Source organism: Suillus clintonianus, assembly GCF_016758775.1.
Source record: "Suillus clintonianus strain FC179 chromosome Unknown DEU56scaffold_41, whole genome shotgun sequence".
Lineage (NCBI taxonomy): Eukaryota > Fungi > Basidiomycota > Agaricomycetes > Boletales > Suillaceae > Suillus > Suillus clintonianus.
In genome coordinates, this window is record NW_024539265.1 from 199360 (window position 1) to 224694 (window position 25335).

Consider the following 25335-nt stretch of genomic DNA (forward strand, 5'->3'; position numbering starts at 1 on the left):
GATAGGCTTCATTACCTCTTCGTCCTAGTAACAAGCATCCTGCGCTACAACCACACGCAAATTTACTGTCGCAACCAATGTCGCGATCGAGGAAGAGAACGACGAGGACCGTTGATTGGACCATTAGCTAACATCGAAATCCCGCTTCGTCAAGCAACCGAGAGGATGTACAATGATCATGTATCATGGCCGACTTTCTCGAGGAATTGTCATAACTACAGAGCTTCACAACTATTGTTGCTATTCTGTTTTATACATTGTTCTTATCTTCAAATTAAAGTAAGTGGTCGAAAGCATGCACTGTTTTCCTCATCTCCATATCAGATCTACAATCCTTTTATAATCATCGAGCTCCTCCTCCTTGAACACTATCCGCTCTGCGGCGAGATCTTGCTGCATGTGCAATTCACTTGTGGTTCCACTGAGGGGGACGACGTTGTTTAGTTGGGCGAGTTTGAAGAGTACCTGTGCGGCTGTGACGTCTAGCTTGTGGGCAAGAGAAGTGGTGTGCGAATGCGTCAGTAATGCCGGTGAACCCGTCAGTGTCCAGAACGACCTAATTGATTGACTGTCAACCGTTGGACAACTTTGCAAGCTGAAACTAACTTACTGGTAGATAATTCCATTCTCCTTACAGTACGCCCAGACCTCTTTATCCCAAGCATTGCCTTCATACCACCTGTTTTGTACGATCTGGACCTTTCTTTCTTTCTCCAGCGCTTTCAGTACTCCAACGTCGTAAACGTTGCTGATCCCAATAGTGCGTACAGTCCCCTCGTCTTGTGCAGTCATAAGCGTACGCCAGGCTTCAATCGTTAAGGGCAAAGTTCGGAGAGGAGAATGGAGAAGGTAAGCATCGAGATATGAAGTATGCAAGCTAGCCAGTGATTTAGAAAGGGAACTTTTGATCTGGGTAGGGATACTGTCTCGGGGATTATATGGGAGGGGCTTGGTTGGGTCTTGACCAGAAAGGGGGGTGAATCTAATGAAGCTTCACTTCAAGCTGCTGAAGAAACCTCCGACTGAGTGGACGTACTTTGTTTGAATGTAGACATCCTCCCGCTTTATATTATGCTTGTCTTGGAGAACCTCCAAGGCTTCCCCCACAAGATCTTCCCTGTGGCACGGCTAGCATTAGATGAACTGATGATGTACTTAATGCAATGCTTACCTGTAGTGTTTTGGCTGACATGCTATTCAATGTTCATCGTTCACTATGAACAAAATTCAGCCGACTTGGACACCCACCTGTATCTACGGCGCGGAAGCCTTGGAGGAAGGCGCTTATGACAAGGTGAGCTGTTTTCTCGCCCTTCCTACTTGCCAATTCAGCATGCCACATTTTCGCTCGCTGGATGCTCACCATGCTGTCCCATAAATCAATTTTGGCGCTAGATTCATGAGAGGAGTCGGTCTTGCAGAACCGGCAGGACTCGGTATAATAGAAGTATGGGGTTCATAAGGCGGCGTTTGCATGTGAGCGCACTTATGAAGTAAGTTACCGACATCTCTTCCGTGTCAATATCTCGTGACGACGTCATAATAGATCAGCTTTCCACACTGATTCCCCCTGGCCGATAGCTTCATGCAGTTATCACAAGACAAGAATCAAAAGCCAGTGAGAGCTCGATAGTTGGTCTATATCGTGACCTAGGGGATCCAAGTACTCAAAAGTGAACGACCTTCACCTTCGCAGAGTTTCCGACAGGCGTGCCAAAGGCTTTCACCGTCCCTGTGTATGTTCCAAACTTTACATCGGCCTTTTTCTTTGCTCTCTCATCTTTCTTTATATCCCGGTCTACGTCTGCATTCCGCCGCTTGAAAGTGTGGAAGTCATCTTCATCTGCACCGGCGCTTTCCCCTGTCCCCAAGAAAGTTGCGGTTCCAGATAGAGCTACATCACATACGTGTTACTCAGTCGATCACGGTAGATTTGTCCCAAAATACATGCCTTGTTTTCTCAGTCCACAGTCCTTGGCCAGATGAGATGTTTCGCCACAGAGTTTGCAGCAGCCTCCGTTTGGATAGACACCCTTGTCCTTGTTTTGTGGACACGATGATGCCAAGTGACCTTTACCAGAACACACGAAACATGATGCGAACGGAAGCGCGTGATGAGGGTCTTCTGGGGCCTTGCATCGCGAGAGAATATGCTGATTTGAACCGCAACTAACGAAACCGAGTCTGTTATGTCGATCCAAGAGACAAAGTAGAAAGAGGACGCACCGATAACATATTCCAACACTTCTCGCTGCACCACCACTACCACGGGCTTCACTACGTGTGGTTGGACAGTCTCTTGCAGCGTGCCCTTTTTGCCGACATGCAAAACAAGTAGTGTCTGCGTATTTCTCCGCAATACGTTTCTGGCGTCTCGATTCAGACCGTTGGGCAGGATCTGGCCGAGCTGCAAGCGTTTAGTAATGATGAGGAAATACTTTCTCGCAACGAAAGATCTACCTTTAGGCTTCCGTTTCTCCTTCAGTTTCTTCTTGGGTACAACTTTCGCTTTTTCAGAATCACCCGCGTCCTGTGCCTTGTCCTCACTTGGTCCAGTTCTTTCGCCGCCATCGTCACCAGTTTCTTTTGGTTTTTTTGTCCGCTTTCTTTTCTTTTTTGGAGGAACTTGATCGTGTGGTTGGCTCTCGGATGGTAAAGTGGATGTCGAAGCTTGTGGCTCTGTTGGTTCTTCCACAGGCTCGGAATCGTCAGGAAAGCCTGCTTGCACATACGTGCGCTTTCGACCAAAATTTGTGATCCGCGTCATCGTTAGGGCGCGGTACACTGGCAGGAGGTGTGCACTTGATCAGTGATCGTTGCGCAAATTGGTTTGCACCAAATTTTACACCCTGAGCGAATTACCTTTTGGGAAAAATACCTCCTAATTGTGAATCCCGCTTGAGCTCATCATCACGCTCAATCGTCGATCTAGTGAGAAGGACAAAGCATGCTTCCAAGACTACAGTAATAGTCATATTGCAATTCAACCCTATGGATGTCTTCTCAGCGCGATACTTCGCGGTACTTGTTCGTTTGCTCATCGCTTAGCTGTTCTATTCAGAATGAAACATAAGATTGCATTGAAGTATATCTATATCCTTCAAATTCGAAGAAGTCTAGAATTAACGGGAAAAAAAGACATCGAGGCTTTAAAATTCCACCAACGCAACCCCTTGAACCCTACGAGGTTGCCGACAACAAACGGTTATTCTCTAAAGCCATTCCTTGAACGCAAGTTGATAAAGCGTCTTGGCAACATGCACGACCAAAGCATAACCGGTGATCATCGCTGCTAGGTATGCGAAGAAGACGGGCTCAGGCGGAGTTAAATGCAGGGCTGTGTTTACCTTCGGCATGTATGGGATTGCAATAGCAATAGCAGCGATACCGAAGGTGGTGCACACCACTGGGGCCGATGCGCGGGACTGGATGAAGGGGAGCTTGCCCGTTCGCAGGAAGTGGATAATGAACAGCTATCCCATGATCGTCAGTATCTATGTCGCATCTGTGGAACTTAATCAGGATCGTACCTGCGTCAGGGACCCCTCGAGAAACCAATCCGTTTGTGCGCGGGGGACGAGTGGGTTGTCGAGCGTACGAATGTCGTAGTGGAACCTAGAGCCGCCCGGTAACGTACGATTATTGATCGTGCACAGATTTACTCACCAGTTGATACAGAATGTGGTGATATCAAAAGGGCTTGAGAAGGGACCCATGCAAACCATGAAACGGATGATCGACTTCGCTCCCCATGTCTTAGGTGCCACCAAGTACTCGGGGTCAACATTGTCCCTGATATATTCTGTTCAGCGTCATACGTTCGACTAGATGTGATGATGCATACCAGGGAATCGAAGCCTGGGAGAAATCGTACAGCAGGTTCTGGACGAGGAGCTGCAGCGGGAGCATAGGCTGGTATGGAAGCCAAGCAGAAGCAACTTCAAAACCATATCGCATCAATGGACGTCGGCATTAAAGACCAACAGCAAACACATACCCAAGACCGAAAATATATTGCCGAAGTTGGAAGAGGTCGCCATCTTGATGTACTTGAGAGTGTTAATGAGCCTGCGCTTCTCATTCAGCGTTCTGCGCAAAAGCTCGCTTCAAATGTACCAACGTAATCCTCCCCTCGATCACACCGTCAGCGACGACACCAAGACTCTTCTCAAGTAAGATCACATCTGCCGCTTCCTTCGCAATATCGGTTCCTGAATCCACCGAGATCCCGACGTCGGCGCCGCGTATAGCAAGAGCATCGTTGACGCCGTCTCCCAAGAAGGCGACTGCTCTGCCACCATGACCCGCGCGTAGAGCTTTCACGACCTCAAGTTTCTGGTAAGGCGAGAGTTTCGCAAAGATGATGCAGCGATCAATGGCATCCTTGTAGGCATCTTGATCATCGGCAAGCGCCGCAAGCTGGGTGCCAGTGAGGATGAGCCCTTCGTCGCCCTTATAAGAGGGAGAAGCCTCTACATCCTTCTCATCCTCGGCAATCGATGAATGCTGACGAGATGGGATAAGCCCGAGGTCACGAGCCACCTTTGCAGCCACCGCAGGAGCATCACCAGTGAGGATTCGAACCTGTTATAAATGGAAAAAAAATTAACTGCATCAAAGGAAAGCGTGGAGGAAATACATACCTGCACGTTCAATTCGGCCAAATCTTTGATTGCCTTGGCGGCGTCAGGTTTCAACGGATCAAGAAGCCCAATGAATCCAACGAAAGTAAGTTCGCTCTCGTCAGAGCAGGTTATGGTCATGAATGGCTTGATAAGCTGTTCTCGGCAGGCCACAGCGACAAGACGCAACCCCTCCCCGTTCAAACGCTCGGCGGTATCGAGAATCTTTCGCCGCTCATCTGCTGTGAGGATTAACGTCATTGAGGGGGAAAGATCCAAACCAAGCGGTTCCGAGGCATCTGAGGAAGGAGATGGTTGGTGGTTGTAGGTTGACACGCACCGGTCCAACACTTCTTCTACTGCGCCCTTCGTGATCAACAGCCCGTCAGAGCCATCGCCACCAGGTCGCGAAACTAAGATCGACAGAAGGCGGCGTGACGAATCAAAAGGAACTTCGCCTTGCTTGACCCAGCCGTCTCCGGGAATGCCTGTGAAAATGTCCTGCTCACTGTCATGGACGAAGTCGACGATTGCGTGGTCGATCGGACTACGAGAACCGGTTTGCAGTGAGGAATTGATGTAAGCCAACTTAATGGGAAGTTGTGAAAGGTCTCCTGTGCCCGTCGCGGACATTGAGATGCGCACGAGGTCAGCGGTAAGCGTCCCTGTCTTGTCTGAGCAAAGAATCCGAACTGCGCCAAGGTTCTGGATGGCATCAAAACGCTTCACAATGACTTTTTTGCGTGCCACACGAACAGCAGACAGCGCAAGGTTAGATGTCTGCATTACAAGTGTCATTGAGAGCCGCAGCATCAGAAAACAATTGATACATACCACAATCATTGGCAACATTTCTGGCGTAATGCCGACTGCGACAGCGATCGCGAACATGACCGCGCCCTTCCAGTCTTTACTAACAGCACCCTGAACAATGAACACGATTGGAGCCATAACCTGTTGAGAGGAGTCAGATTCATAAATACACCAAAATCCGATAAAATATCGACTCACGCCCATGAACGCCATCAAGACATAACTGACTTTCTTGATGCCAATCTGAGTAGCATTCTCCGGTCGTCGTTTAGAGAGCTCGCTGGCGATAGAAGCCATGTAGGTGTCCTTGCCAGTTGAGACGACAAGCGCGTGTCCGTTCCCCGTGACAACAGATGTGCCCGCGAGACAAACATTATCATTGTGCAGTAAATCAAGCTGTTCTCCAGGTCGGGGGGCAGCAAGGCGCACGATTTTCTCGATGGGCATCATTTCTCCTGTAAGCGAGGCCTGTGTGATTGTAACAGCCTCGGCCAAAATGAGAACGCAATCACCAGGGAAGACATCACCGCCTATTATGGAACACAAAATTAACAATGATGAGAAAGAGAAATGCGATAACCTACTGGTGACAGCTATGATGTCACCTGGAACCACGGCCCGTTGATCGATTTCGAGCTCTTCCGAACCGGAGCTTCGGTAACGAAGAACGCGGGTGTTCGTCGTGACTGACTTGATCAAATTGACTGCTTGAATCATGGACTTCAGTTCTTGCCAATACCTGGGGCGACATCAGGCTATTTCTAACAGAGACAGGGTTCACAAACCTTAAGCCGGTCGAAGCGATTACCATTGCAATCATGACGACGAACGTAGGAATCTGTTGGGTGGCAGCACTGACGACCGCGAGGATGGTCAAAAGGATGTTGAACGGATTGACAATGGCCCCCCAAAGCATCTGCAATGCAGCGAGAGGACGTTCCGCTACCGGTGTGTTAGGTCCATGAGTTTTGAGCATCAGTGAAGCCTGCTCGTCAGAAAGGCCGCTGGGGCTCCATCCGGGTTCCAATCTGAAGGGGGAGAAAACGAAGATATAAAACAAATGAAATGCTGTTGAAATGTCGGACATACACGAATATAGCCGATACCGGGACCTGCGCGAAACGACTGAGCGAAGCGCAGATGATCTGTTCCTGCTCCTCCCTTGCTACCGGTTGTGACGGAATGGGAGACTTCTTACTCTCGATGTTTGGAGTAGCTATGTCAGGTCCATGCCTTTCCAGATTTCCAAGGGAGGAGCGAGGGGACAAGAGCTTTGTAATGGTGCTTATTGAGGGCATCACGGAGGCTTCATCGTAGACAGTATGATGAGCACACTGGACGAGTCAGATTGTGTAGCGGGCACAAACCTTCTTTCCGGAGCTGGATCTACTGACGGCGAGAAGACCTGGAAACATCCTGGTCACTCCTTTGAACGAAAGACATCAAAGAGAAGACTCACTGTATAGCGGGAGTTGGATGCGAGATACCATGTATGTGGATGTAGAACCAAGGAGAGAGCTTTTATATCTGCGTTGAAGCGTGCCTCCAGGAGGAAAAAAAAGAAACTGAGCTCCGATTGATCTCCAATTGATCTTGTTGATCTCTTGTGGTCCTCGTGTCATCGAAGCAGCCAATGAGCAGCGACGCGTTGATGTCGTCAACCCACGGATTAGTCGGACCGCTTATTAGTGATTGGCACAATTTTAGCCTCCTCTGATAGATCTCTTGTCCATACAGTATCATGTATTACATCGATGGGCTCGATAATCGAGTTCAACGTTGAGGCCGAGGATTGTTGAAATGCTCAAGCAAATTGAAGCTGGCTACCTTCTTACCCGCCCGCAATTCACGTGTTCTTCGTCGCCGGACCTAGGGTATTACTATCGATCTAGGTATATGATACCGCCCATATCACGACCAGGGTCTACTAGGATCAGCTCCCACTGGTCCTGAGTTTTGAGAATTCGAAGCAACGTGTTAATTAAGAACAACGTGCATGCGCACGCACTGAAGATTTTGACAGATTGACGCGAGGTTGACAGGTTTAACGTCGTATTCTTACGGAGAGATTCGGATAACCGAGCTGATCGGGCTACGCTACAGCCTGCAAGTGAGTGACCACGGTATAATTATGCGTTCACATACTATGAATGAACGGCTAGCAAGAACCTTCAAAGAACCTTATTTGAGCATTCCCTGTGATGTTTCCTGGACTTCCATCCCGGTGTTGTCATGTCACCGATCCACCTCACCATCCCGAACCCAGATCTTGGCCCTAGATTGAGAGGTCAGCAGCTGCCGACAGGTGCTTGAGCTGGGAAGAGGTGGGATCGAGCATCATCTTGGTTCGGGTGCTGGTATCATCGTCTCTCACCCGTGACGAAATTTCTGATCACGCAGCCAGCCAAGACGAACCCATGACGACATGATGCCGAGGTGTTACAAAGCTATTTGTTCGAAGCCAGCCTCATGATGTAGGCTTCATACGAGACATCGGCCGAGATGACGCACAACTTCTAGGGTCCTCCTATGAGCGCCCGATGTTCGATCATGTGGCAGACCACACCAGATCGACCACGAGAAATGGGTCATCCGTGCATGCGGGTACAACTACAACACGATCCCGCAGCGCCAGGTAAGCCTGGTCCACGGGTTTTGCCCCTGCACTTCACCAGATCGGACAGTCTCGGCGAATGGAAGATCGCAAGTGCGTACAGTCGCAAGGTCCTACCTGAGGACTTACCGGTGACTCGTGAGTTGTGCAAGCTATCGAATCTACCAACACCTGACAGAACCTCATCATGGGAGGCCCCACAGAGACCACTTAACGCATGGTGGCCATTGGTATGAAGGACAACATGCCAGGTTGCATAGCCGCGAGCCATTGTCTAGCGACGCCTACTGAGACGGGTTCGAAGGGAATGGTCGCAGCAGAATAAAGGTGGAAAACAGCTCGAAAGAAGGAGGGGGACGGACGGAAAATGTAACGCAGAAAGGATGCGATGTGTAGAGCCGGGACCCATGACTGGCTGTGAGGGATGCCTTGCTTGTGAGAACGGCGAGTCGGATACCTAGAGTTTGTCAAAGCGCGTCAATTGGCGTGTGATCATCGTTGAGTTCACCTTCGAGGGATAGCATAGTGTCCTATACGACAAGGTCTTTGCCTGACGGGTCACGGCAAGCTTTGATAACTTGAAGCTAGCTGGACAATAACAGCGAACGCCCATAATGTATTGGGGGATAACCCGTAGTTTCCTTGAGCTAAAATATGCAAGAACTGCGCGGACGACAGTGCAACCACTGAAATCCTAAATGGTAATTCCTTGTCACCGCGACGTTTGCCTGGTGAAATGTGCAGCAAAATACACTGAGCCGCCAGCTACTCCTGCTTGATGTTTAGAGTACGTTATCATGATAATTGAGTATATTAGCATGGCACGTTATACAAACTCTACCTCTGGTAGAACTGCAATGGGTCGCGGATCATTCATCCAATTTCCAGTTATTCTCCTTCACAATTTTCTCGCGCTCAAGAAGGTACTTTCCTATAGCACATAAGATAGTATTAAGCCACGATCTATACAAGGACTTGCCTTCTTTATATTTCTGAGATAAATCGGCTGCTTTATGATAGTACCATCCAACACGGTCATTGCACCCCATGCAGAAGACGTCAGCAACGGTGTGGACACCTGTGCTAGAAAAAAAATTAGGGCTGATCAAAAGGGACAGACAGTAAGGGTTGCACGCTCACAGAAGTGGGCGATCCTCCTTCTTTCCCAGCTTCACATTGGTTGCTGAGTGCATGAGGCTGGATTGCGAGAAATCACGTTACACATTTCAGTAATGAAGTGAATACGTGTTACTGACAAGCCCCTTCCTTCCCTGCCTGAGAAAGACTTGCTAATAAGTTCGTCCTGCAACGCCTGAAGATGCATCATAAATGTATGGGTTAAGCCTTTTCAATATCATCACGCACCAGTACCGCTGAACAACTCGCACAAATGAATCTGGGATGGTCGTGGTAGGTAGATATAACATGGCTGCGGGTGTCAGCATTGGGGCTCATGCTGGAAGCCATTGGTGTCAAGTCCCATCTTGGAGGAAGAAAGGTATCACAGGAGTTCAAGCTCAAGTCGCTGAATTGGGTAAACCCTGCTTGACCGGAAGCAATTGGCTTGCCGCGTTATTGCTACTCTGCTCGACATTGTTGACAACATTAATTACGCGGAACACTTGCTCTCAGCAGCTCGGTTATCACCTCGCATGTCCACACGTTCGACGCATGGACGCCATGGACGTGCTGAACTTCCTGAAGAGGTCATTGTTGCAATGCAACGCATCCTCGAGCTCAATCCAGAGAACGAGAACGATCCTCTTGATGTCCTGTCTAATGAGTTTGATCCAATAGATATGCTGAACCAGCTTTTCCCAGATGGTATGTCGCGTATAGAGGTGTAAATTGCGCCAACTGAACAAGGTACTGCAGAGGCCTCACTGAGCCAGCTAGAAACAGTTCAAGCGAGACTATCTCAAAATGAACGCGACTTGCAAGGCGAAATTGATGCACTTAAGGAAGAGCTAAGACGTGACCAGGATCCCAACCGCATGCAGATGATCCAGGAAATGATTTCGGTATGCCTACTGTCCAACTGCTGGAGTCCTCATTGAAGTGTTATGAACAGGACCTCCTTGGGCAAATGTCACGCATTCGGGAGAAAGCGACGGAATCCGAGGCTGTCGTGCGCGATATCACGAAAGATATCCAGGCTCTTGACCTGGCGAAGAAGAACCTCATCCTCAGTATGACGACACTCAAACGCTTGCAAATGCTAGGTATGTTCCTTGACATCGCTGTCGCAAATGTTTCCACTAATGCTTTAAAGTCAATGCTCTGACACAATTGGAAGACCAAGCGAAAGAGAAGAGATACGGAGACATTTCACAGACTCTTGCAGTTCGTTTCCGTCTTTCATTTTACAGTAGCTCTCTTGACTCGTCCGCAGGCTGTGAAACAGATATCTGCCTCCTTTAAACCTTACACATCTGTCCACCGGATCAACCAGGTCTGGAGACGGGTACAGCAAATTCAGGGTGAGATTCGCACTCAACTCGAAGCAGAGTTCGACGCATTGTAAGTTACTTTCTGAGTCTGCCGAGTCCTCGAATTGTGATTCTGTTTAGCTACCTCCAGGACCCCGCTAAATCACCAAGACCTGCTCAAATCATAGATGCTTGTGCTGTCGCTGATGTTTTAGGCCTTGACGTTCGGAGACACTTGATTGACCGTTACGTTGCACTCGAACTTAAGGAGTATCGGCGCATCTTCCGTGCCACAGATGAGGCGGGACATCTAGATAATATAAGCCGGAGGTATGCATGGTTTAGACGTGTGCTTGGGACACATGAGTTGGAATTGGGTCGTGTATTCCCTTCAGAGTGGAAGGTTGGATGGGCGCTTTTCACGAAATTCGTAGCTATCACAAGGTTCGTCACGCCATAGCACATGCGCTTTTAATTGATATCTTTATTTCCTCAGAGATGATCTTGCAGCATTACTTTCTAAAGCGGGCTCCTCTTTGACAATCAAAGCCTTGCTCGAAGCCCTACAGCAAACAGTAGAATTCGAGTCGTCCATGGCAAAGAAGTGGTTAACGCCAGTATGTCAATCTCAAGCTTACCTATCGCTTCCTTGTTAATGCTAGACCCTTGAACAGCTTCATGAGATATTAGAAGCAAGCTCACCTCTATCTTCAGCGACAATTCAGTCGATGTCGTCTGCCTTTGAGCCACATCTTGGTGTCTTTGTTGATGCTCAAGACAAGTCTGTTTTTTTTAAAATATCCATATTCACCATATTTACTGATTGCCAGAGCTCTTGCTGACATGCTTGCCACTCACCGAGCATCGAGTTCAAAACCACGAACGTCCCTTGATACCACCTCACGCACTTCTGCCTCTACAGATGCAGATGCGGCTCCTCCACAGACGGTACTCTCTTCGTCAACAGAACTATTTTATTTTTATGGCCAGAGTCTTGAGCAATGCGCCAAGCTCTCGACAGGACAGACGCTGTTTGATCTGTGCACGGTACACAAGAAATGGCTGCGCAAATACGCCGGTGAGATGACCTAGGTATCTATCACAGTCATGTTTCTGATGCACAATATAGAGGATGTCCTTGCACCACGGTCAAAGCGGTTTGTGATGTGTAGCCAAAGACTATTGCATCAAGCGTCTGACGTATTTGCAGGCCGCCAACACAAACACGAAGGTCCACAGACTCTCGTTTTGATGTTGCGGATTTGCAACAGGCTGGCCTGTTAATCAATACAGCGGACTACTGTCAAACCACGGCTCTGGAGGTCAGTCTATCGCAGCTCGTGGAACTTTTATTGAGCACTACTGAGCATTGCCCGGATATAGCTCGAGGACAATATCAAAGAGAAGATCCAGGACGGCTTCAAGGAGAGAGTAACATTGCAGGCAGAACGTGACTTGTTCATGAAGTATTCCTGTTATTTTGCTGGTCTATCTCTGATCGCTAACGCGAAGCCAGTGCTATTTCCGTCTCTATCATGACACTTTTGCGGGAATTGGAGGCTGCTTGCGAGGGTGCTTTCACCACGATGTCCCGTATGTCGTGGGAGAAGCTGAACCAGGTCACTGGACAGTCTTCATACGTGGATGATCTTGCCCGGGCTGTCGAGAGCTTTTGCGACACTATTAAGCCGTTAATTGAACAAAAGAAGTACTTGAGGAATTTCTTTGACAAGGCATGCAGGTCGGTCTCGTGTCTTTGTATGGGGAGAGATGCTGATAAACGGGCAACAGTCTTATCCTAACGAAGTTTACGAATGCAGTGGTGAAGAGCCGACCTTTGAGAGAAATCGGTGGAGAGCAGGTGCTTTGAAGCTTCTGATTGATTTCCTCTCCATCGATCTAACCTAAAATGCTCCAGTTACTGATCGACCTAGGCGTTATCAAATCTTACCTAATGAGACTGCCAGGAGAAGCACTAGTAACGCAGGGGTAAGGATGGCCCCCTGTTTCTTGAGAAAGGTTGGTTAGATCACTTTGTTGCATAGATATACCCGCAGCCTTACGAAGAGCACAATGAGGCTCGAGGCTCTGCTCAAGGTCATTGTGACACCGGTGGTAAATACCTTTTCTCCCACCCTTTGTTCTGTCACTCACAATATATCAGAACCCTCCGGAAGGTTTTATTTTAAACTATACTGTCCTCATTGGCGATGCTTCGTTTTCAAATTTTCAAAAGGTTAGGATTCATTGATGCGGACCCACCTCCATTCTCTTGGCAACGTTTCGTTAATTAACGTCTTCACTTTCTCTGCTTTTACTAGATCCTCGATCTGAAAGGTACACCGAAGACCGAGCAGAACAGCCTTCTTGATTCATTCCTCACCATTACGAGCACCAAGACAGATCTCGACAGTACATCATTTCTTTCTGCCCTCGATATGGATCCTCCCTTGACACTCGGTGCGACATTCGGCAGCCCAGGCTCCAGCAGAGTCACCCTGCCGTTGTCAATCACGCCAAGTGGAGCGGGCGCTGGAGCGGATAGCATATTTGGGTCTCTTGGGTCTCCACCTTTAAGTGGACCGCCCACGGGATCCAGCACCGACGGAAGCACTTCCAGGGGTCTGGAACCGGGACAGAAGCGAGAAGTCTTCTCTGACATAAGGAGATTTGTCACTTTCGGTTTGCGGCGATCGGAGACCTTACCAAATTCCTAACTTCCTCACTTCTTCATACACTGTGTACTCGGGCCGGCGGAAATATACACATCACCACGGAAAACAAAATGTGATAAGTGAAAAAAAATGCAGTAGGGTACAGATGCGTGAATGATGACCCAAGGGAGCGACAACGAGCTCGGTCTGAGACCAGAGCACTGATCATGCAAAATGGGGTATCCCCGAAAACCAATGGGTAAATGAGAGAACATCAGAGATATCGTCCAAGAAATCGTCATCATTATGTCTGAGAAGACAGCAACCCATCATGGGCTCACTGATCACCACTTCGCTGTCCACGATTCCACGAGCCTTGTAGAGGTAGTTGCAAATTTGGCGACCCAGATTGAGTCGAAGGCCGAGGTCTAGGACCAATCAGCGAGCCCATCCGATAAGGAGCTCTGGAGGAAGATCCCGTAGTAGGGGATGTTCCAGGACGCAATACCCGTTCTGCAATTGTTGATGACGATTGGGTTGCAGGACCTGCCGCAAGACGGGCCGCAGGAAAGTGCGGAGTGACTGGCGTCATTCCGAGCACACGTTGTACAATGTATGGTGGTGGAGTGTTTGGCTGTGAGCTAGGGAGAGGCGGATGTGGAGGTAGGGTGGAGACTGCGCTCTCTCTCCGCGAGTCAATGTCGGTGTAATCGGAGTAACTATGTCGGAAGTAAACATCGGATACAGAGAAAGGTACGCTCTCTGTGGGAGAGTTCGCGTCCTCTAGAAGATTTGAATGTCGGGGTTCTGGGCGAGCGGGCGTTTGCTGGGGTACGGGGGGTGATGGTGGACGAGGGGGTGAGAAGGATTGGGGCTCCTCGCGTTCGCTTTCGCGCTGGTAGTCGATATTGAAGGGGTGTGGCATATGTGATGAAGGCGGAATCGTGATAGGGAAAGGGAATGAGGATCCGTGAGTAGTGTGTGTAGCATGTGCAGACGGCGAAGAATGAGTATTGGATTTATCTGAGGGACTATCTGTAGGAGATCCCTGAGACACATTGGAAGGTGCATCAGGTCCAGCACGCATTGCTTCACCAGGTGTATCGCGTTCAATGCGCACCATCCGCATGGACATGTTATCGCTCCATGGCGTACGGACTCCGCTGTGCCCCAATTCGGCTGCGGCTGAGCTTAGCGTGTTTGTTTTCGATTGCCGACGTAATGATGAGTGCGAAGAGGTGAAGTCGAGGAAGGAGTAAGTGCCTGAGGCAGGCGCGTCCTCGCTTGAAGGCGGGTCTGATTCTGATTGGAGCATTACAACCGGGACCGACTCAGGACTGTGGTTCTCAGGCTTGTCCTCGTGGATGCTCTGCTTCCCGTCGTCTCTGTGAGCTTTTCGGTAAAGTCTAGCACACACCCGAGACCAGCTACTACTCCCGCTCCCGCTCGTCCGTCGCGAGTCCTGACGTCCCCTACCGAGAATAGCTCCCACGTCTACCCTGAATGGGCTCGTCTCTCTCACTTCCAGAAACCGTGAGCCCGGCCGAGACGACACGGTGGACTCCCTTTCATCATTCTCCATCACGGTGCCGTCTATCCCCGCAATTGAGCGCATAGTGGAAACGAGTAGGCCTGGCGCTTCTGACGTCCGCGGGCTAAGGGAAAGCGTCGCGGCAAGTGTTTCATCCTGCCGTGACGTGAGGGTCTTGGCATCCGCATCATCATCATCATCAAACACGTCCTCAGCGCCCACCTCTTCCAAACGTAATTCCGGAAGCGCCAATCTGTGGCTTCCTAATCGTGTGTGTCCTTTCCCCATAGAGCCAAACGATGTGCGTGCGACAGGATTAGTCCAACCTGGCGCTAGTTTCTCGGATTCTGGTGGAAAACCCAAGGCAGTGAATTCCATGGTGAGGGTGTTGGTCGAGAAGCGCTTGTCGTCGTCTCGCTCCTCGTGAGGAATTGCAACGTGGGACACGGAACGTGAGCGTGTGTTGTCAACATGGCCGCTGCTGCTGCCCCCGTTTTTCGTTTTGCGGACAAAGGGGAAGGCACGTTGTAGGCCGAGTCCGAATCCGTACCCTTTGCTGGTACTGAAGCTCTCCACTTCGGTATCTTCCTCGCCTGGAGGAGGGCTGATGTCAATGACACGTTCTGCGTCCACCACTTTCCTGGAGCGGGCGGGGCTCCGTTTCTGCCTCCTACGAGCACGCGGGCGAAGAACGAATAGCCAGTACATGAAGATACACACTAGGAGGACCAACAGAGCAGCACCGAGTACAATAGCAGCAATGGTCCCGCGGTAATTTGAGCCGCTTGACGAGGACAAGATGGTAGTTCTAATGAATTGGTCAGCATCTGAAATAACACTCTGAAGAGGAACACGACGCACATAGTGGCATTGCCGAAGGCGGTAACGTTCATCCCGCCAACTCTCAGAGCAAATGTTGTGTTCTGAGTGTTGGTGAGGACGACTGTGTGAGGGGTATCTTGGGACAAATCGGTAGCGAACAAGAGCAGCGCGTTTGAATTATTATAAGAAGATAGAGCGGAGAAGCTAGTGGTGATGTTATCGATTGTGACAGAATAGTTCCCAGAATACGAAGACACGAGGCCGTAGACAGTTAAGGCCGATCCTTCGGAACGGGATCAGGAACAAAATAAGTACAATATGACTACAAAGCAAAGAATAGAAGTGAGACTTGCCTATGAACGTGGTCTGAGCACGGTCGCCGGCAGTATTGGATACATGCATATAATTTCCCGTGCTGTCAGTGACATAACTCCAGCGGCCCACGAATGCGATGTCATTGTCATCATCGATGGTCGTTGAGTTAGCCGTTGAGCTGAAAAAGTAATATATCAGCAAATCAGGAACGTAGATCAGCACTTTAGCTATGGCGGTGAGAGCTCACTTGACGATGCCAAGGGGGGCTGTATAGGTTATGAGCGCCTTGTCGAAAGCTACAAACGAGTCTGAAGTAGTTTGATTCGTGAGAGTCGTCAACAACAAAGTATGATTTGTGTTGTTTAAATCGTGAAAGGAAGCAAGGACGAATTGTGGGTCAGATGTGTTGGGAGAGATGTTAATTCCATCCAAATTTATTTGATAGGATGCATTGAGAGTATTGCCCAGGAGATCGATACCAGTGCCTGGGTAAACGATGAGCAACCTAGTTTACGGTTTTGATGATGATTGGCGAGAGCTGTGCTCACCGTTCCATTTAATCATAAAACTTGCATCATTGAGGTTGGTAGAGTGTAGACTGTATCCTAGACCAACCTGACCTGGAGAAGAAGCAGCGCCTGAATGTGAGTAGAACTGTTCCCAGCCCGCAGAAGCATTCGGGCTGAGGCTTGTGTCCACGAATGGGTAGTAGACGATCTCCGGTGAATCGTCCTCAACGTAGAACTGGGATATGTTACCTGCCATTCATATGACCGTGAGTGGCAGAGCTACGATGAGGGGGAGACGGAAAGGGAAACAAGGTGTGCGAAGAGTGTCAGTTATAAGAAGAAAATGGCGCTGAGGAACAGCAGGACCTGAAGACGCTCGGTGACCATTCGGCTGCAAATTCTGCCTCGAGGTTCGATGATAAAACGCCGTGCGAGTGTCATGATGGACACATTCATGAAACCCGGGCTACTTAAAATAATGACATATAGCCGGAAGCTTACAGATGAGCACTACTACTAGTGTGTGAGAGAGACCTACCAGCAGACAATATTTGCTTGTATACGGAGCAATCACCATATCAACAACCAAGTCACTTGACCTCCGAGTCTTCCGGCAGCCAGCGGCAGCCTATCCTGTGATAGTGTGTATCCGTGCACGTCGCGAACACTCTGATGGTGACAATCATTGATACCGACAATCTGCCAAATCCTGGTTCTACATTATTCCTGCCGTCCTTGCTTGCCCATATACGTGCTGCTGCTCCTGGTCTACCGCTTGAACCCATCATCATCCAGGTTTTACTTCTTTGTATCGTTTCAGGGGATAGAAATCTAATCCTGCGGACCCGTGAAGAGGATATCGGTCTTGTGTCCAGACTTGCGACTATTGTGAGCATGCAGAAGCTTTACGAACCGGCCATCTCAATAATAACCTGCCCATTAAGTCACTCACATCTGTCTTCGGTTACATCACCCACAAACTTAGATGTCATGTTGATGCCAAGTCTCAGACACCCGCTAAATTTCTGCGATCTCTCTTTCTCCCACCCCCAGCTGCCATCGCCACCGATGGCTCGATATCATCCCCGCATAGGCACCATCGTTCATCCACGACAGTGCACAGCAGGAAGTCTTCTTTTCCGATGTCAAGCTCTTTTTCAAGCGACATCGCGCGGTCCATTCAGCGTACCTCGCAACTAGCCTCTGATGATCTGACTGCCGGTACTGATGGCGGACCCTTCACAGAAACACGCTCGATGTCAACGCGCCTGAGCCTCCAAACTGAGCCCTCCGTGCCCAATTTTGGTTCAAGTGGCAATACCACGATCAATGCCCGTCATGCATCACATGTCAGCCCAGACGTGCCTAAGATACCATCTGCAATTGTCGTCTCTGGATTAGAACATGCTAGTCTACCTGCGCAGCGTGCTGTCTTACGGACTCTTGCAGAGAAGAAGCTCGTCGTGGCGGACAACCACTCAGACAACGAGCCAGAATTGCTGCTTGATCTGCCAGACGACTTTATCATGGTCTATGTATGTCGCTTAGATCCACATGAGAGACCTCCTATATACACTAGCCTGGTATGTACATTCTACGTGGTGTCATGTGCCATCTTATATGTTCCAGCTCGACTGGTTTGCTATGAGTACGCCTATCACTGTTCAGCTATCCACGCGAACCGCGATGCATCATTATCAACCTCACCGCTCTTCAACACCATCCACAGCCCTATCATCGCCCTCAATTCCAGGGTACCCATTCCCAAACGTCATTATGTCAGGCCCGCCAACCCCTCCTCCACCAAACAGCTCCACGTCCGTAGTACCTGCCACGTTCTTGGCAAGGCTAAAAAGCTTGTGTGCTACCGAAGTTCACATGCGCCCGCCGCTAGAAATATACCTCGCAGATTTATTTACCGCCACGCGGCATTTTGGTGCACTAGATGCTATAATGCTCACTGCGCGTGCGCGACAAGACGCGGAGGTCCTCGCGCGGGCCGCTCGGTTGCTCGGGGTCGATCAAACAGGGGCAGAGCTGATTAAGGAAGTGGCGATCGGTGCTCCCGAGCGTATTGATGAGGACAGCCTCACCGAACGCGGATATCCCCATTCTAGCACGAACACCCAGAGCTTTGAGGCACTTATCGATGGCTCCGCACTGCCATACGATATCCCTGAAGTGACTAGTCTCCATACTCACCGCAGTATGCGGAGTGCGCCCATTGAAGATGAAGAGCTGCTAGAACTGGATGTGTCCGAAGCGGATGTGGCGAGGATTTTCCCTCGGGTGGTGTCACATCGTGTCAGGGTGAGAGACTCGCCTGTGGATGAAATTTTGAGTAGCGCAGTTTGCGGGGCTGTGAGTCGACCGGGGTTCATGCCAAAAGGACTGAATTCAGAAGACTGGGAAGAGGGGTCCACTGATGTGCATGATGCAGATACCGTTTGGGAGCGGGAAACAGTCAAAGATATATTGGTATACGTACTTTCCAAAGTATGACTGTTGGTATGGTACTAATCTACCTGTCTAATCGATGAAACATCTTCCAAAACAGTACTTATTCGATGAGGCGATGACTTGGAGACAGGAGCAATACAGCCGTCATTAATTAGTGGCGGTAGAAGCACGAGGACATCACGCCGTGTGAGTATGAAACGGCTTGGTCCCCCGAACATCTAACCAGTCGCGAAATTTGAAGATCTTTGCTGGTTCTCTCGTCCTTGTTCAATGACTTGCGACAATTACCATAAAAGGTAACTTTGACCCCTCGTGACTCTGGGAATGAGAAAAACATCCTATAAGAGACGGCAAATAAGCTCGAGGAATAACAATTGTGTGAAGCTTCGGGTCAGAAACAGAGGAAGTTGAGACCAAAACCGTATTACCGGACGTACATGCCACACGATGACGATGCGGGGAGCAGCTGGTAGTAGGCATGGCGGTCAAACTGTAAGTACATGCTTTGTTCGTAATACTGAGCTAAAATGATGCAAGCCCAATCAGACCCATGGCGTTGACAAACTGCATGCATATGACTAGGATTGAAATAAAAAACTGCTATGGTACCCAATAGTACTTGTTGTTATTCCAATTGGGAACTACGCCATGCTCGCCTTCCTTAACATGTCTTTTCTGCAGGGCTCCAGTCACATTTGTACCATGTATCTGGAGACTGGGCCGCGGCCTACCTCCGATACCACGCCACTGAAGGACCAGCCTCGACGCTGTCACCGATCCCAGACCTTTTAAGGATGGCCAGAAAACTGACTGCCCCAGCACTCAGAGTCGTACGAACATTAAAGCGTATTGGTATTCCCGAACACAAGAAAACGAATGTGCTTTAAGGCTCTTACGATGGTTGTCAGCCGGTCCCCGTCCGGACTCCGGGCAAGACTCTGTAGGACTAGGGTGATCTCAACGCTGCGACCGGGGGCTCAGCGCTCAGGCCTCAGGGGTAGATGTCGCGAGCTCCGGGAGATAGTGCAGTCGCAAACCAAGGAAAATGAAGCGGCCGCCATAAGTTCTACCGAAAGGGAGCCTGAGTGACAGTCCCTCGCCCATATATAGGTAGGTACTACTTACGTAATACGCTGACTCATCATATTTTGCCAGTTCGTTCGAACTGTTCAGTATAATTGAATGAGCTGATCAGTTGGACAGTATGCTGAAGGGCAGGTTGTTCTTGCGAGGAGCACCATTGCAGCGCTAGCAGCAATATGACGAAGTGTACATCCTACAGACTACCTATAACTAGTTTAGTGACCAGTAAACCTGTGATATAACCACAACTTCAGTCATCCCTGCGGTATTGACCAGAAGTCATTAGTTGTTAACACTTGGCACTGACTTGCAGAACAGGTAGAACCGTGACTGTACATCGGACAGAAGAACCTACAACACCATGACAAACGGTCCCCCACCCTCCCAAGCAGGTCCCTCACAATTCCAGTCCAACCCATCTGAAACGTCAGTACAACAGCCAGCTCACGTAGTCCCTGTTCCAGCATCTACCACGACTTTGCAACAGAGTGCAACAGTAAACCCTACCTCGCAGCTTCAGTCTGTACAGTATGGACCAGCGACTCAAGGACAAAATCCTCAAGGATACTACGCGATGAGCTACACACCCGGTGGGTGGCAAAACGCGTGGCAAGTCCCCTCTTACCCGTACATGGCTTCCGGTAGTGTACCAGGCCAGCAGACACACTACACTCAGGTTCCCTATGCTCAATATCAACCTCCTGCGGCTGTGACCTACCAGCCGCGCCAAAGGAATAAGGTTGCACCAAGACCGCGTTCGCCGACACCAGAGCCTGAATTACATCGCCATTGGGATGAGGTCATACGGTCGTTTTTGAAGAAAGTTGGGATGAATCAGGCTTTGAAGGGGTTCGAGGATGATATGGTAGTTATGAATGCAGATTGGGAAAGGCAGAAGGTTCCTGGTGCTATTGGGGATTTAATGAAGGATCTTATGGTGTGCACCTCGTTTATTTGCTATGTTTTCACCCTAACATTCCCCTTCTCAGAACTTGGGAAAATCGAAATCCAACGAAACACTCCCAGAACGACCACTGGAAGAACGAAAGCTCGATTATCTGCATCTCTCTAGCGGTGCTGAGCCCCAGTCTCAGACGTCGGTGAGTTTTCTGTCTATTTGACTTTCGTCGCAGCCTCTCACCCTTTCCAGATAACAAAATCAATATCCCAATTTCTCGCGCAAAATCGCGCGAGGAATGACGCCTCTAACCGCACAGAGTTTCTTGAATCTCTCGCTCAAAAGAGACGGCGACTAAATCTTGATCCAGACAGTACCGAGCACATACCGTCCTGCGCACGAACAGATGCAAAGCACCTCGACCGTGACGTGCAGATGAAATATGACATTGCAAAGAATGAAGATGGACCTCTCCGACGAACCATGAAAGGTGTAACCAGTGACAAGGGCAGGCAGGCAGAGCTTCTCGCGCTACATGATGACGCAGAAGGCGACCAGCAACCTGCAACAGATCAAAGGGTGAACAATATCGAAGAGCATCTTGCAGTCCGCTATGGTAAGTAAAGAATCATTGTATGAATGTCACATTCTAAAGAGAGATGCAGTCCCTGCTCCACCACGAACGCTTCTGTCCCGTCTCCGACTGCTTGAGGACCATATCATGCAGCTCGAGAAGGATTACCCGCCGTGGGCTGCTTTACATTTTAATCAGCCAAATCGCGGTGTATGTTTTTCTTTTGCCAAATATTTCAGACGTTCACTCACACGGAATCTAGTGGCCTCCACCTCCACGCCAGACCCCAATTATAGTTCCGTCACACATTACAACCGCGACAAAAGACCCCAAGACTGATGCTCCGCAACAAGAGCTATCTTCTTCCAGCCCTTCTGAAGAGACGTCACAAACAAAAGTCAAGAACAAAAATAAATCTAGTTTACACCGAGCGGTGATGGAGAAACTGGAAATACAAAAGGCGATGAGTGATCTTGCAGGGATTCGCAAGTCCAGTTGACATATGCCAAAGGATTAATGGGGTTGGCGATCACCAAGTTGGAAAAATCCAGGAACATAGTTCCGGGTTTGAGAATAGGACGGCCTATGTATATGATCGGCAGGAATGCGCTCTTCGTGTTCCATCCGCAGTCGCCCTCGAACCTCCTATTCCACAGCTTTTCTCCCTGCCCTGGGTCTGGAGCTAAAAATAAACAGGATTTTTGAGGTTGGTTCAACCGAGGCTGGGGTCGGGTGGTGCCGACAAACACCTTGCTTGCTCCATTGCCCCGGCAGCACATAACGACCGGAGCACGTAGATGGCACAATGTTGAGACGACTTGACACAATGATCTAACGTCCCTGTCCATAACCGTTTCCGCGGATATATATTATATATTGCTGTTGTCGAGCTTGCCCGCCTCATGGTACATAGATGTTGTAGTCACGCTGACGTAGTGCGCGTAGTTATGTAAGACGCATAGATAGCCAGGCGTAAGTCACTTAAGCAAGGCACCGAATCATCCAATGTTGCCACACAGCATTGCGATGAACTAGATTGCATCTGCCGCCCCTCCACGTATATTGGCATGCCCTGTCTTGGGAGCGCGAGGGTCGTCTTCGACTTCCCGGCAGTTTCAGTCTGGCCGTCTCTGCGCCGACCTCGCTCCTCACCGCGTTCATTTCGCGTTTCCTACTCTAGCTCCATCGCCACCCCGACCCGTTGGCCGCCACGTCGTGAGTTCTCTATCATGGCGCATCTTCGTAGCGACTTTTTTGAATACACGTCAGGGCGGTGGATGTAAGTCTCATACATGTTATTCTATGGGGTATATGTCTAACTCGTAATCTAATATGTTCAGCTTCAACGATGACCTTCGCCACGCAGAGCGCAGACGTGTCTTCAAGGTCGACGAGCTAAGTCGACTTGCAGCGGAGGCCGTTAATCGGAGTCCTGATGATATCGTCCGCCTGGAAAAACTAGCCGAGGGTGGGTTCAACCGTACCTTCCTCATCACGATGCGCTGTGGCTTCCGAATGGTGGCGCGTATCCCGTACCCGGCTACGATTCCCAAGTACTTTGCTGTCGCTAGTGAAGTGGCTACTATGGCCTTACTCCGTTCCTCTGGGCTGCCTGTACCTGAGGTATACGGATACTCACCTACGCCGGACAACGCGGCAGGGACCGAGTATATCTTCTTGGAATTCGTACAAGGCACCAACTTGAGCGACATATGGTTTGACCTAGGGGAAGGAGAGATCATTTCAATCTCACGCCAACTTGCTGAACTCGAGTCGAAGATGATGTCGATTACTTTCCCGGCTGGCGGAAGCCTTTACTATACTGAAGACTTGGAGATTGCAGCCGGGAGCGCCTCTTGGCCAACTAGGCCGGGAATCACACTAGAGGACCAGCGTTTCTGCGTCGGCCCAGATACAAGTCTGCGTCTATGGTATGGCAGGAGATCACAGCTCGACTTAGATCGAGGACCATGTGGGCCGCTCCCTGCCTTTTCTTTATTGCTCCCTTAAACCAACTGATAACTATAGACGAAAGCGCCGAAGCAGCCCTCGTAAGGGGGGCAGAAAAGGAACTAGCTTATTTACGGCGGTTCGGTCGACCGCTGCTGCCGTTTCAGCGCGTAAGGAGGGAAGCTTACAAGTACCAGGAGCGGCCGCCGTCAGATCACGTCGAGAACCTGGACCACTATCTCCTCATCGCGTCGTCACTCATCCCCAGGAACCAGGCCCTAGGTCATTTCCGCATCCGCCATCCCGACCTCCAGCCGAGCAATATCATCGTTTCTAGGTCGCCCGACTCTAACTTGCACGTCGTCGGCCTGATCGACTGGCAACACACCTCGATCCTACCCCTGTTTCTCCTTACCGGTATACCACAACAACTACAGAACTACGATGATATTGGCTCGCAATCTATGACGCGGCCTTCGCTACCGGAGAAATTGGATGACTTGGACGAAATTCAGCGAAGTGGAGAGATGGAACTTTACCGTCGCCGCCTCGTCCATTACCACTACGTCAAAAACACGGAGGAGTACAACGGGCTTCATTACGCGGCATTGACGGATTCCATGGGCGTGCTCCGCCGCCGCCTCTTCTGCCACGCCAGTGACCCATGGGAGGGCGAAAGTCTCGCGCTGAAGGTTGCTCTGATACAAGCAACGAAGAACTGGAAGACGCTCACGGGGGGAGGCCCGCCGTGTCCTGTGGTGTTTGATCCCGATGATGCACGCGAGACAATGAAGCTGGATGCAGAACAGAAAGAAGCGGATGAGTCTCTAGAGGCGTGCCGGAACGTGATTGGCTTCGGGCCGGAGGGCTGGGTGCCCGTCGAGCACTACGAAGAGGCCATGGCCATCAGCAAGAAGCTGAAGGAAGACGGATTGGCAGCGGCTGAGTCGGAGGAGGAACGGGCTCAAATCGCGGCGCACTGGCCCTTGGACGACATGGACGAAGAGGAATACATGTAATGAATCGAGCTAGATATTCCGCGGTTGTTGTATTTTGTCTGCTGTATTTATGGCCCGCCGGCCTCCCGTAAGAACCTCCACTCTTTCACCAGCCCTTCCCGTCTTGTTCCCCGTAGAAGAGAAGTAATGTTAGTAGGAAACTTCTTGTATCTAGAGGAGTCCGTCGACGCGGCCGTCTTCCGGCTTCCCAAACACATCTTTATTTCCGATCGCACTTGTTTGTGATCCTTCGCGCTAGCTGTTGCGCATGGCACCATTTGTAATCTATAGATCGTAGCATTTCTATACAACACCGTACACAAGGTAGAATAAAAGCATAATGCTGCAGCCGTGTCTGGCGCGCGTGCTGATCGATGCAGAGCGAGTGTGGTGACTGTATGCTTGAAGAGTCGACGCTCAACCGGGGGCCAGAAGTACGCTCGCGCGCTCCAAGCTGCTGCTCAGGGGTTGCAAGCCGCCAGTAGTACTTTTTGGGCCTCAGGGTCGTGGCTTCAGAGTTTGCAGAACGACAGACAGAAAAACACGCTTGGGTGCACGGAAGATCAGTACGACATTCCATACCTCGAGGGAATGGGAGTAGTTCTTCTTAGTCGGCTCTTGTAGCTCCTTGTAAACCGGCTGGTCGAGTGGGCATTCGACTGACAGCTCTTTATATCGGGCCACACAGAAACGGACCAGATCTTGTCACAACTTGAACGTACATAACCCTCGTCGCGGTAGTGTGCTATGCTCCCGATGCTGGAAGTGCGCGAGACCAAGTAGGGTGACAGTGCTGATTTGCCGCCTGGAGACACGAAGGAATGATCGCAACACCGGCCTCGACCAGATTCGCTATGTACAGCTGCCATCTCCGTCGACGAGCTCGTCCAGAAGCGGACGAGGCAAATATTGTTGCCCACTCTGAGGGTATTTGATGGACACAATGACTGGCTGTGGTCATTCGCCCGTATCACCAAATGACACGCGAATTGCGAGCAGTGGAAACAATAAAACCGTCATCACCTGTGACGCCGGGGGCGGGCGGGGGGTATTCGATCCGCTG

The 25335-nt window shown here is 50.0% G+C and overlaps 9 protein-coding genes across 9 annotated transcripts; 4 read left to right on the plus strand and 5 right to left on the minus strand.

Moving 5' to 3' along the window:
* Positions 1-309: 309 nt before the first annotated feature.
* On the minus strand, positions 310-1401 carry DEU56DRAFT_737810 (NADP-dependent oxidoreductase domain-containing protein; the record flags this gene model as incomplete). The annotated part of the gene is made up of 6 exons (XM_041348614.1): positions 310-556; positions 611-982; positions 1037-1117; positions 1172-1193; positions 1249-1316; positions 1364-1401. The coding sequence occupies 6 exons, from the start codon at positions 1399-1401 to the stop codon at positions 310-312; spliced, it is 828 nt and encodes a 275-aa protein (XP_041207879.1).
* Positions 1402-1667: 266 nt separating this feature from the next.
* Positions 1668-2767, minus strand: DEU56DRAFT_871677 (uncharacterized protein; the record flags this gene model as incomplete). Its single annotated transcript, XM_041355721.1, has 4 exons — positions 1668-1894; positions 1952-2169; positions 2227-2407; positions 2461-2767. 4 exons carry the CDS (start codon positions 2765-2767, stop codon positions 1668-1670), a joined length of 933 nt encoding a protein of 310 aa, XP_041207880.1.
* A 202-nt stretch (positions 2768-2969) lies between these two features.
* On the minus strand, positions 2970-6996 carry DEU56DRAFT_807233 (Mg-transporting ATPase). Its single transcript, XM_041353384.1, has 13 exons — positions 6895-6996; positions 6525-6840; positions 6221-6463; positions 6020-6174; positions 5634-5965; positions 5457-5576; positions 4644-5402; positions 4121-4584; positions 3998-4068; positions 3845-3938; positions 3667-3792; positions 3531-3615; positions 2970-3473 (listed from the first exon to the last, which is right to left on the minus strand). Exons 2-13 carry the CDS (start codon positions 6731-6733, stop codon positions 3213-3215), a joined length of 2919 nt encoding a protein of 972 aa, XP_041207881.1. The 5' UTR covers positions 6734-6840; positions 6895-6996; the 3' UTR covers positions 2970-3212.
* A 1794-nt stretch (positions 6997-8790) lies between these two features.
* On the minus strand, positions 8791-9585 carry DEU56DRAFT_393448 (yippee zinc-binding/DNA-binding /Mis18, centromere assembly-domain-containing protein). The gene is made up of 5 exons (XM_041345998.1): positions 9415-9585; positions 9306-9361; positions 9190-9246; positions 9029-9132; positions 8791-8980 (listed from the first exon to the last, which is right to left on the minus strand). The coding sequence occupies exons 1-5, from the start codon at positions 9514-9516 to the stop codon at positions 8919-8921; spliced, it is 381 nt and encodes a 126-aa protein (XP_041207882.1). The 5' UTR covers positions 9517-9585; the 3' UTR covers positions 8791-8918.
* Positions 9586-9701: 116 nt separating this feature from the next.
* On the plus strand, positions 9702-13195 carry DEU56DRAFT_737714 (Vps53-like protein; the record flags this gene model as incomplete). Its single annotated transcript, XM_041348606.1, has 18 exons — positions 9702-9873; positions 9925-10070; positions 10121-10271; positions 10322-10392; positions 10442-10569; positions 10620-10922; positions 10975-11095; positions 11153-11259; positions 11309-11556; positions 11608-11635; positions 11689-11800; positions 11862-11944; positions 11995-12219; positions 12270-12339; positions 12397-12467; positions 12524-12593; positions 12643-12714; positions 12800-13195. 18 exons carry the CDS (start codon positions 9702-9704, stop codon positions 13193-13195), a joined length of 2574 nt encoding a protein of 857 aa, XP_041207883.1.
* A 109-nt stretch (positions 13196-13304) lies between these two features.
* Positions 13305-16831, minus strand: DEU56DRAFT_393712 (uncharacterized protein). Its single transcript, XM_041345999.1, has 5 exons — positions 16349-16831; positions 16048-16285; positions 15839-15978; positions 15525-15768; positions 13305-15471 (listed from the first exon to the last, which is right to left on the minus strand). The coding sequence occupies exons 1-5, from the start codon at positions 16563-16565 to the stop codon at positions 13470-13472; spliced, it is 2841 nt and encodes a 946-aa protein (XP_041207884.1). The 5' UTR covers positions 16566-16831; the 3' UTR covers positions 13305-13469.
* Positions 16734-18860, plus strand: DEU56DRAFT_807276 (uncharacterized protein). Its single transcript, XM_041353385.1, has 4 exons — positions 16734-16775; positions 16848-17197; positions 17254-17892; positions 17939-18860. Exons 2-4 carry the CDS (start codon positions 16982-16984, stop codon positions 18809-18811), a joined length of 1728 nt encoding a protein of 575 aa, XP_041207885.1. The 5' UTR covers positions 16734-16775; positions 16848-16981; the 3' UTR covers positions 18812-18860.
* A 1095-nt stretch (positions 18861-19955) lies between these two features.
* Positions 19956-22245, plus strand: DEU56DRAFT_807281 (uncharacterized protein). The gene is made up of 6 exons (XM_041353386.1): positions 19956-20278; positions 20340-20789; positions 20842-20952; positions 21003-21366; positions 21416-21534; positions 21587-22245. The coding sequence occupies exons 2-6, from the start codon at positions 20427-20429 to the stop codon at positions 21821-21823; spliced, it is 1194 nt and encodes a 397-aa protein (XP_041207886.1). The 5' UTR covers positions 19956-20278; positions 20340-20426; the 3' UTR covers positions 21824-22245.
* Positions 22246-22317: 72 nt separating this feature from the next.
* Positions 22318-24570, plus strand: DEU56DRAFT_807283 (protein kinase subdomain-containing protein PKL CAK Fmp29). Its single transcript, XM_041353387.1, has 3 exons — positions 22318-22603; positions 22665-23296; positions 23353-24570. The coding sequence occupies exons 1-3, from the start codon at positions 22392-22394 to the stop codon at positions 24291-24293; spliced, it is 1785 nt and encodes a 594-aa protein (XP_041207887.1). The 5' UTR covers positions 22318-22391; the 3' UTR covers positions 24294-24570.
* Positions 24571-25335: the final 765 nt, after the last annotated feature.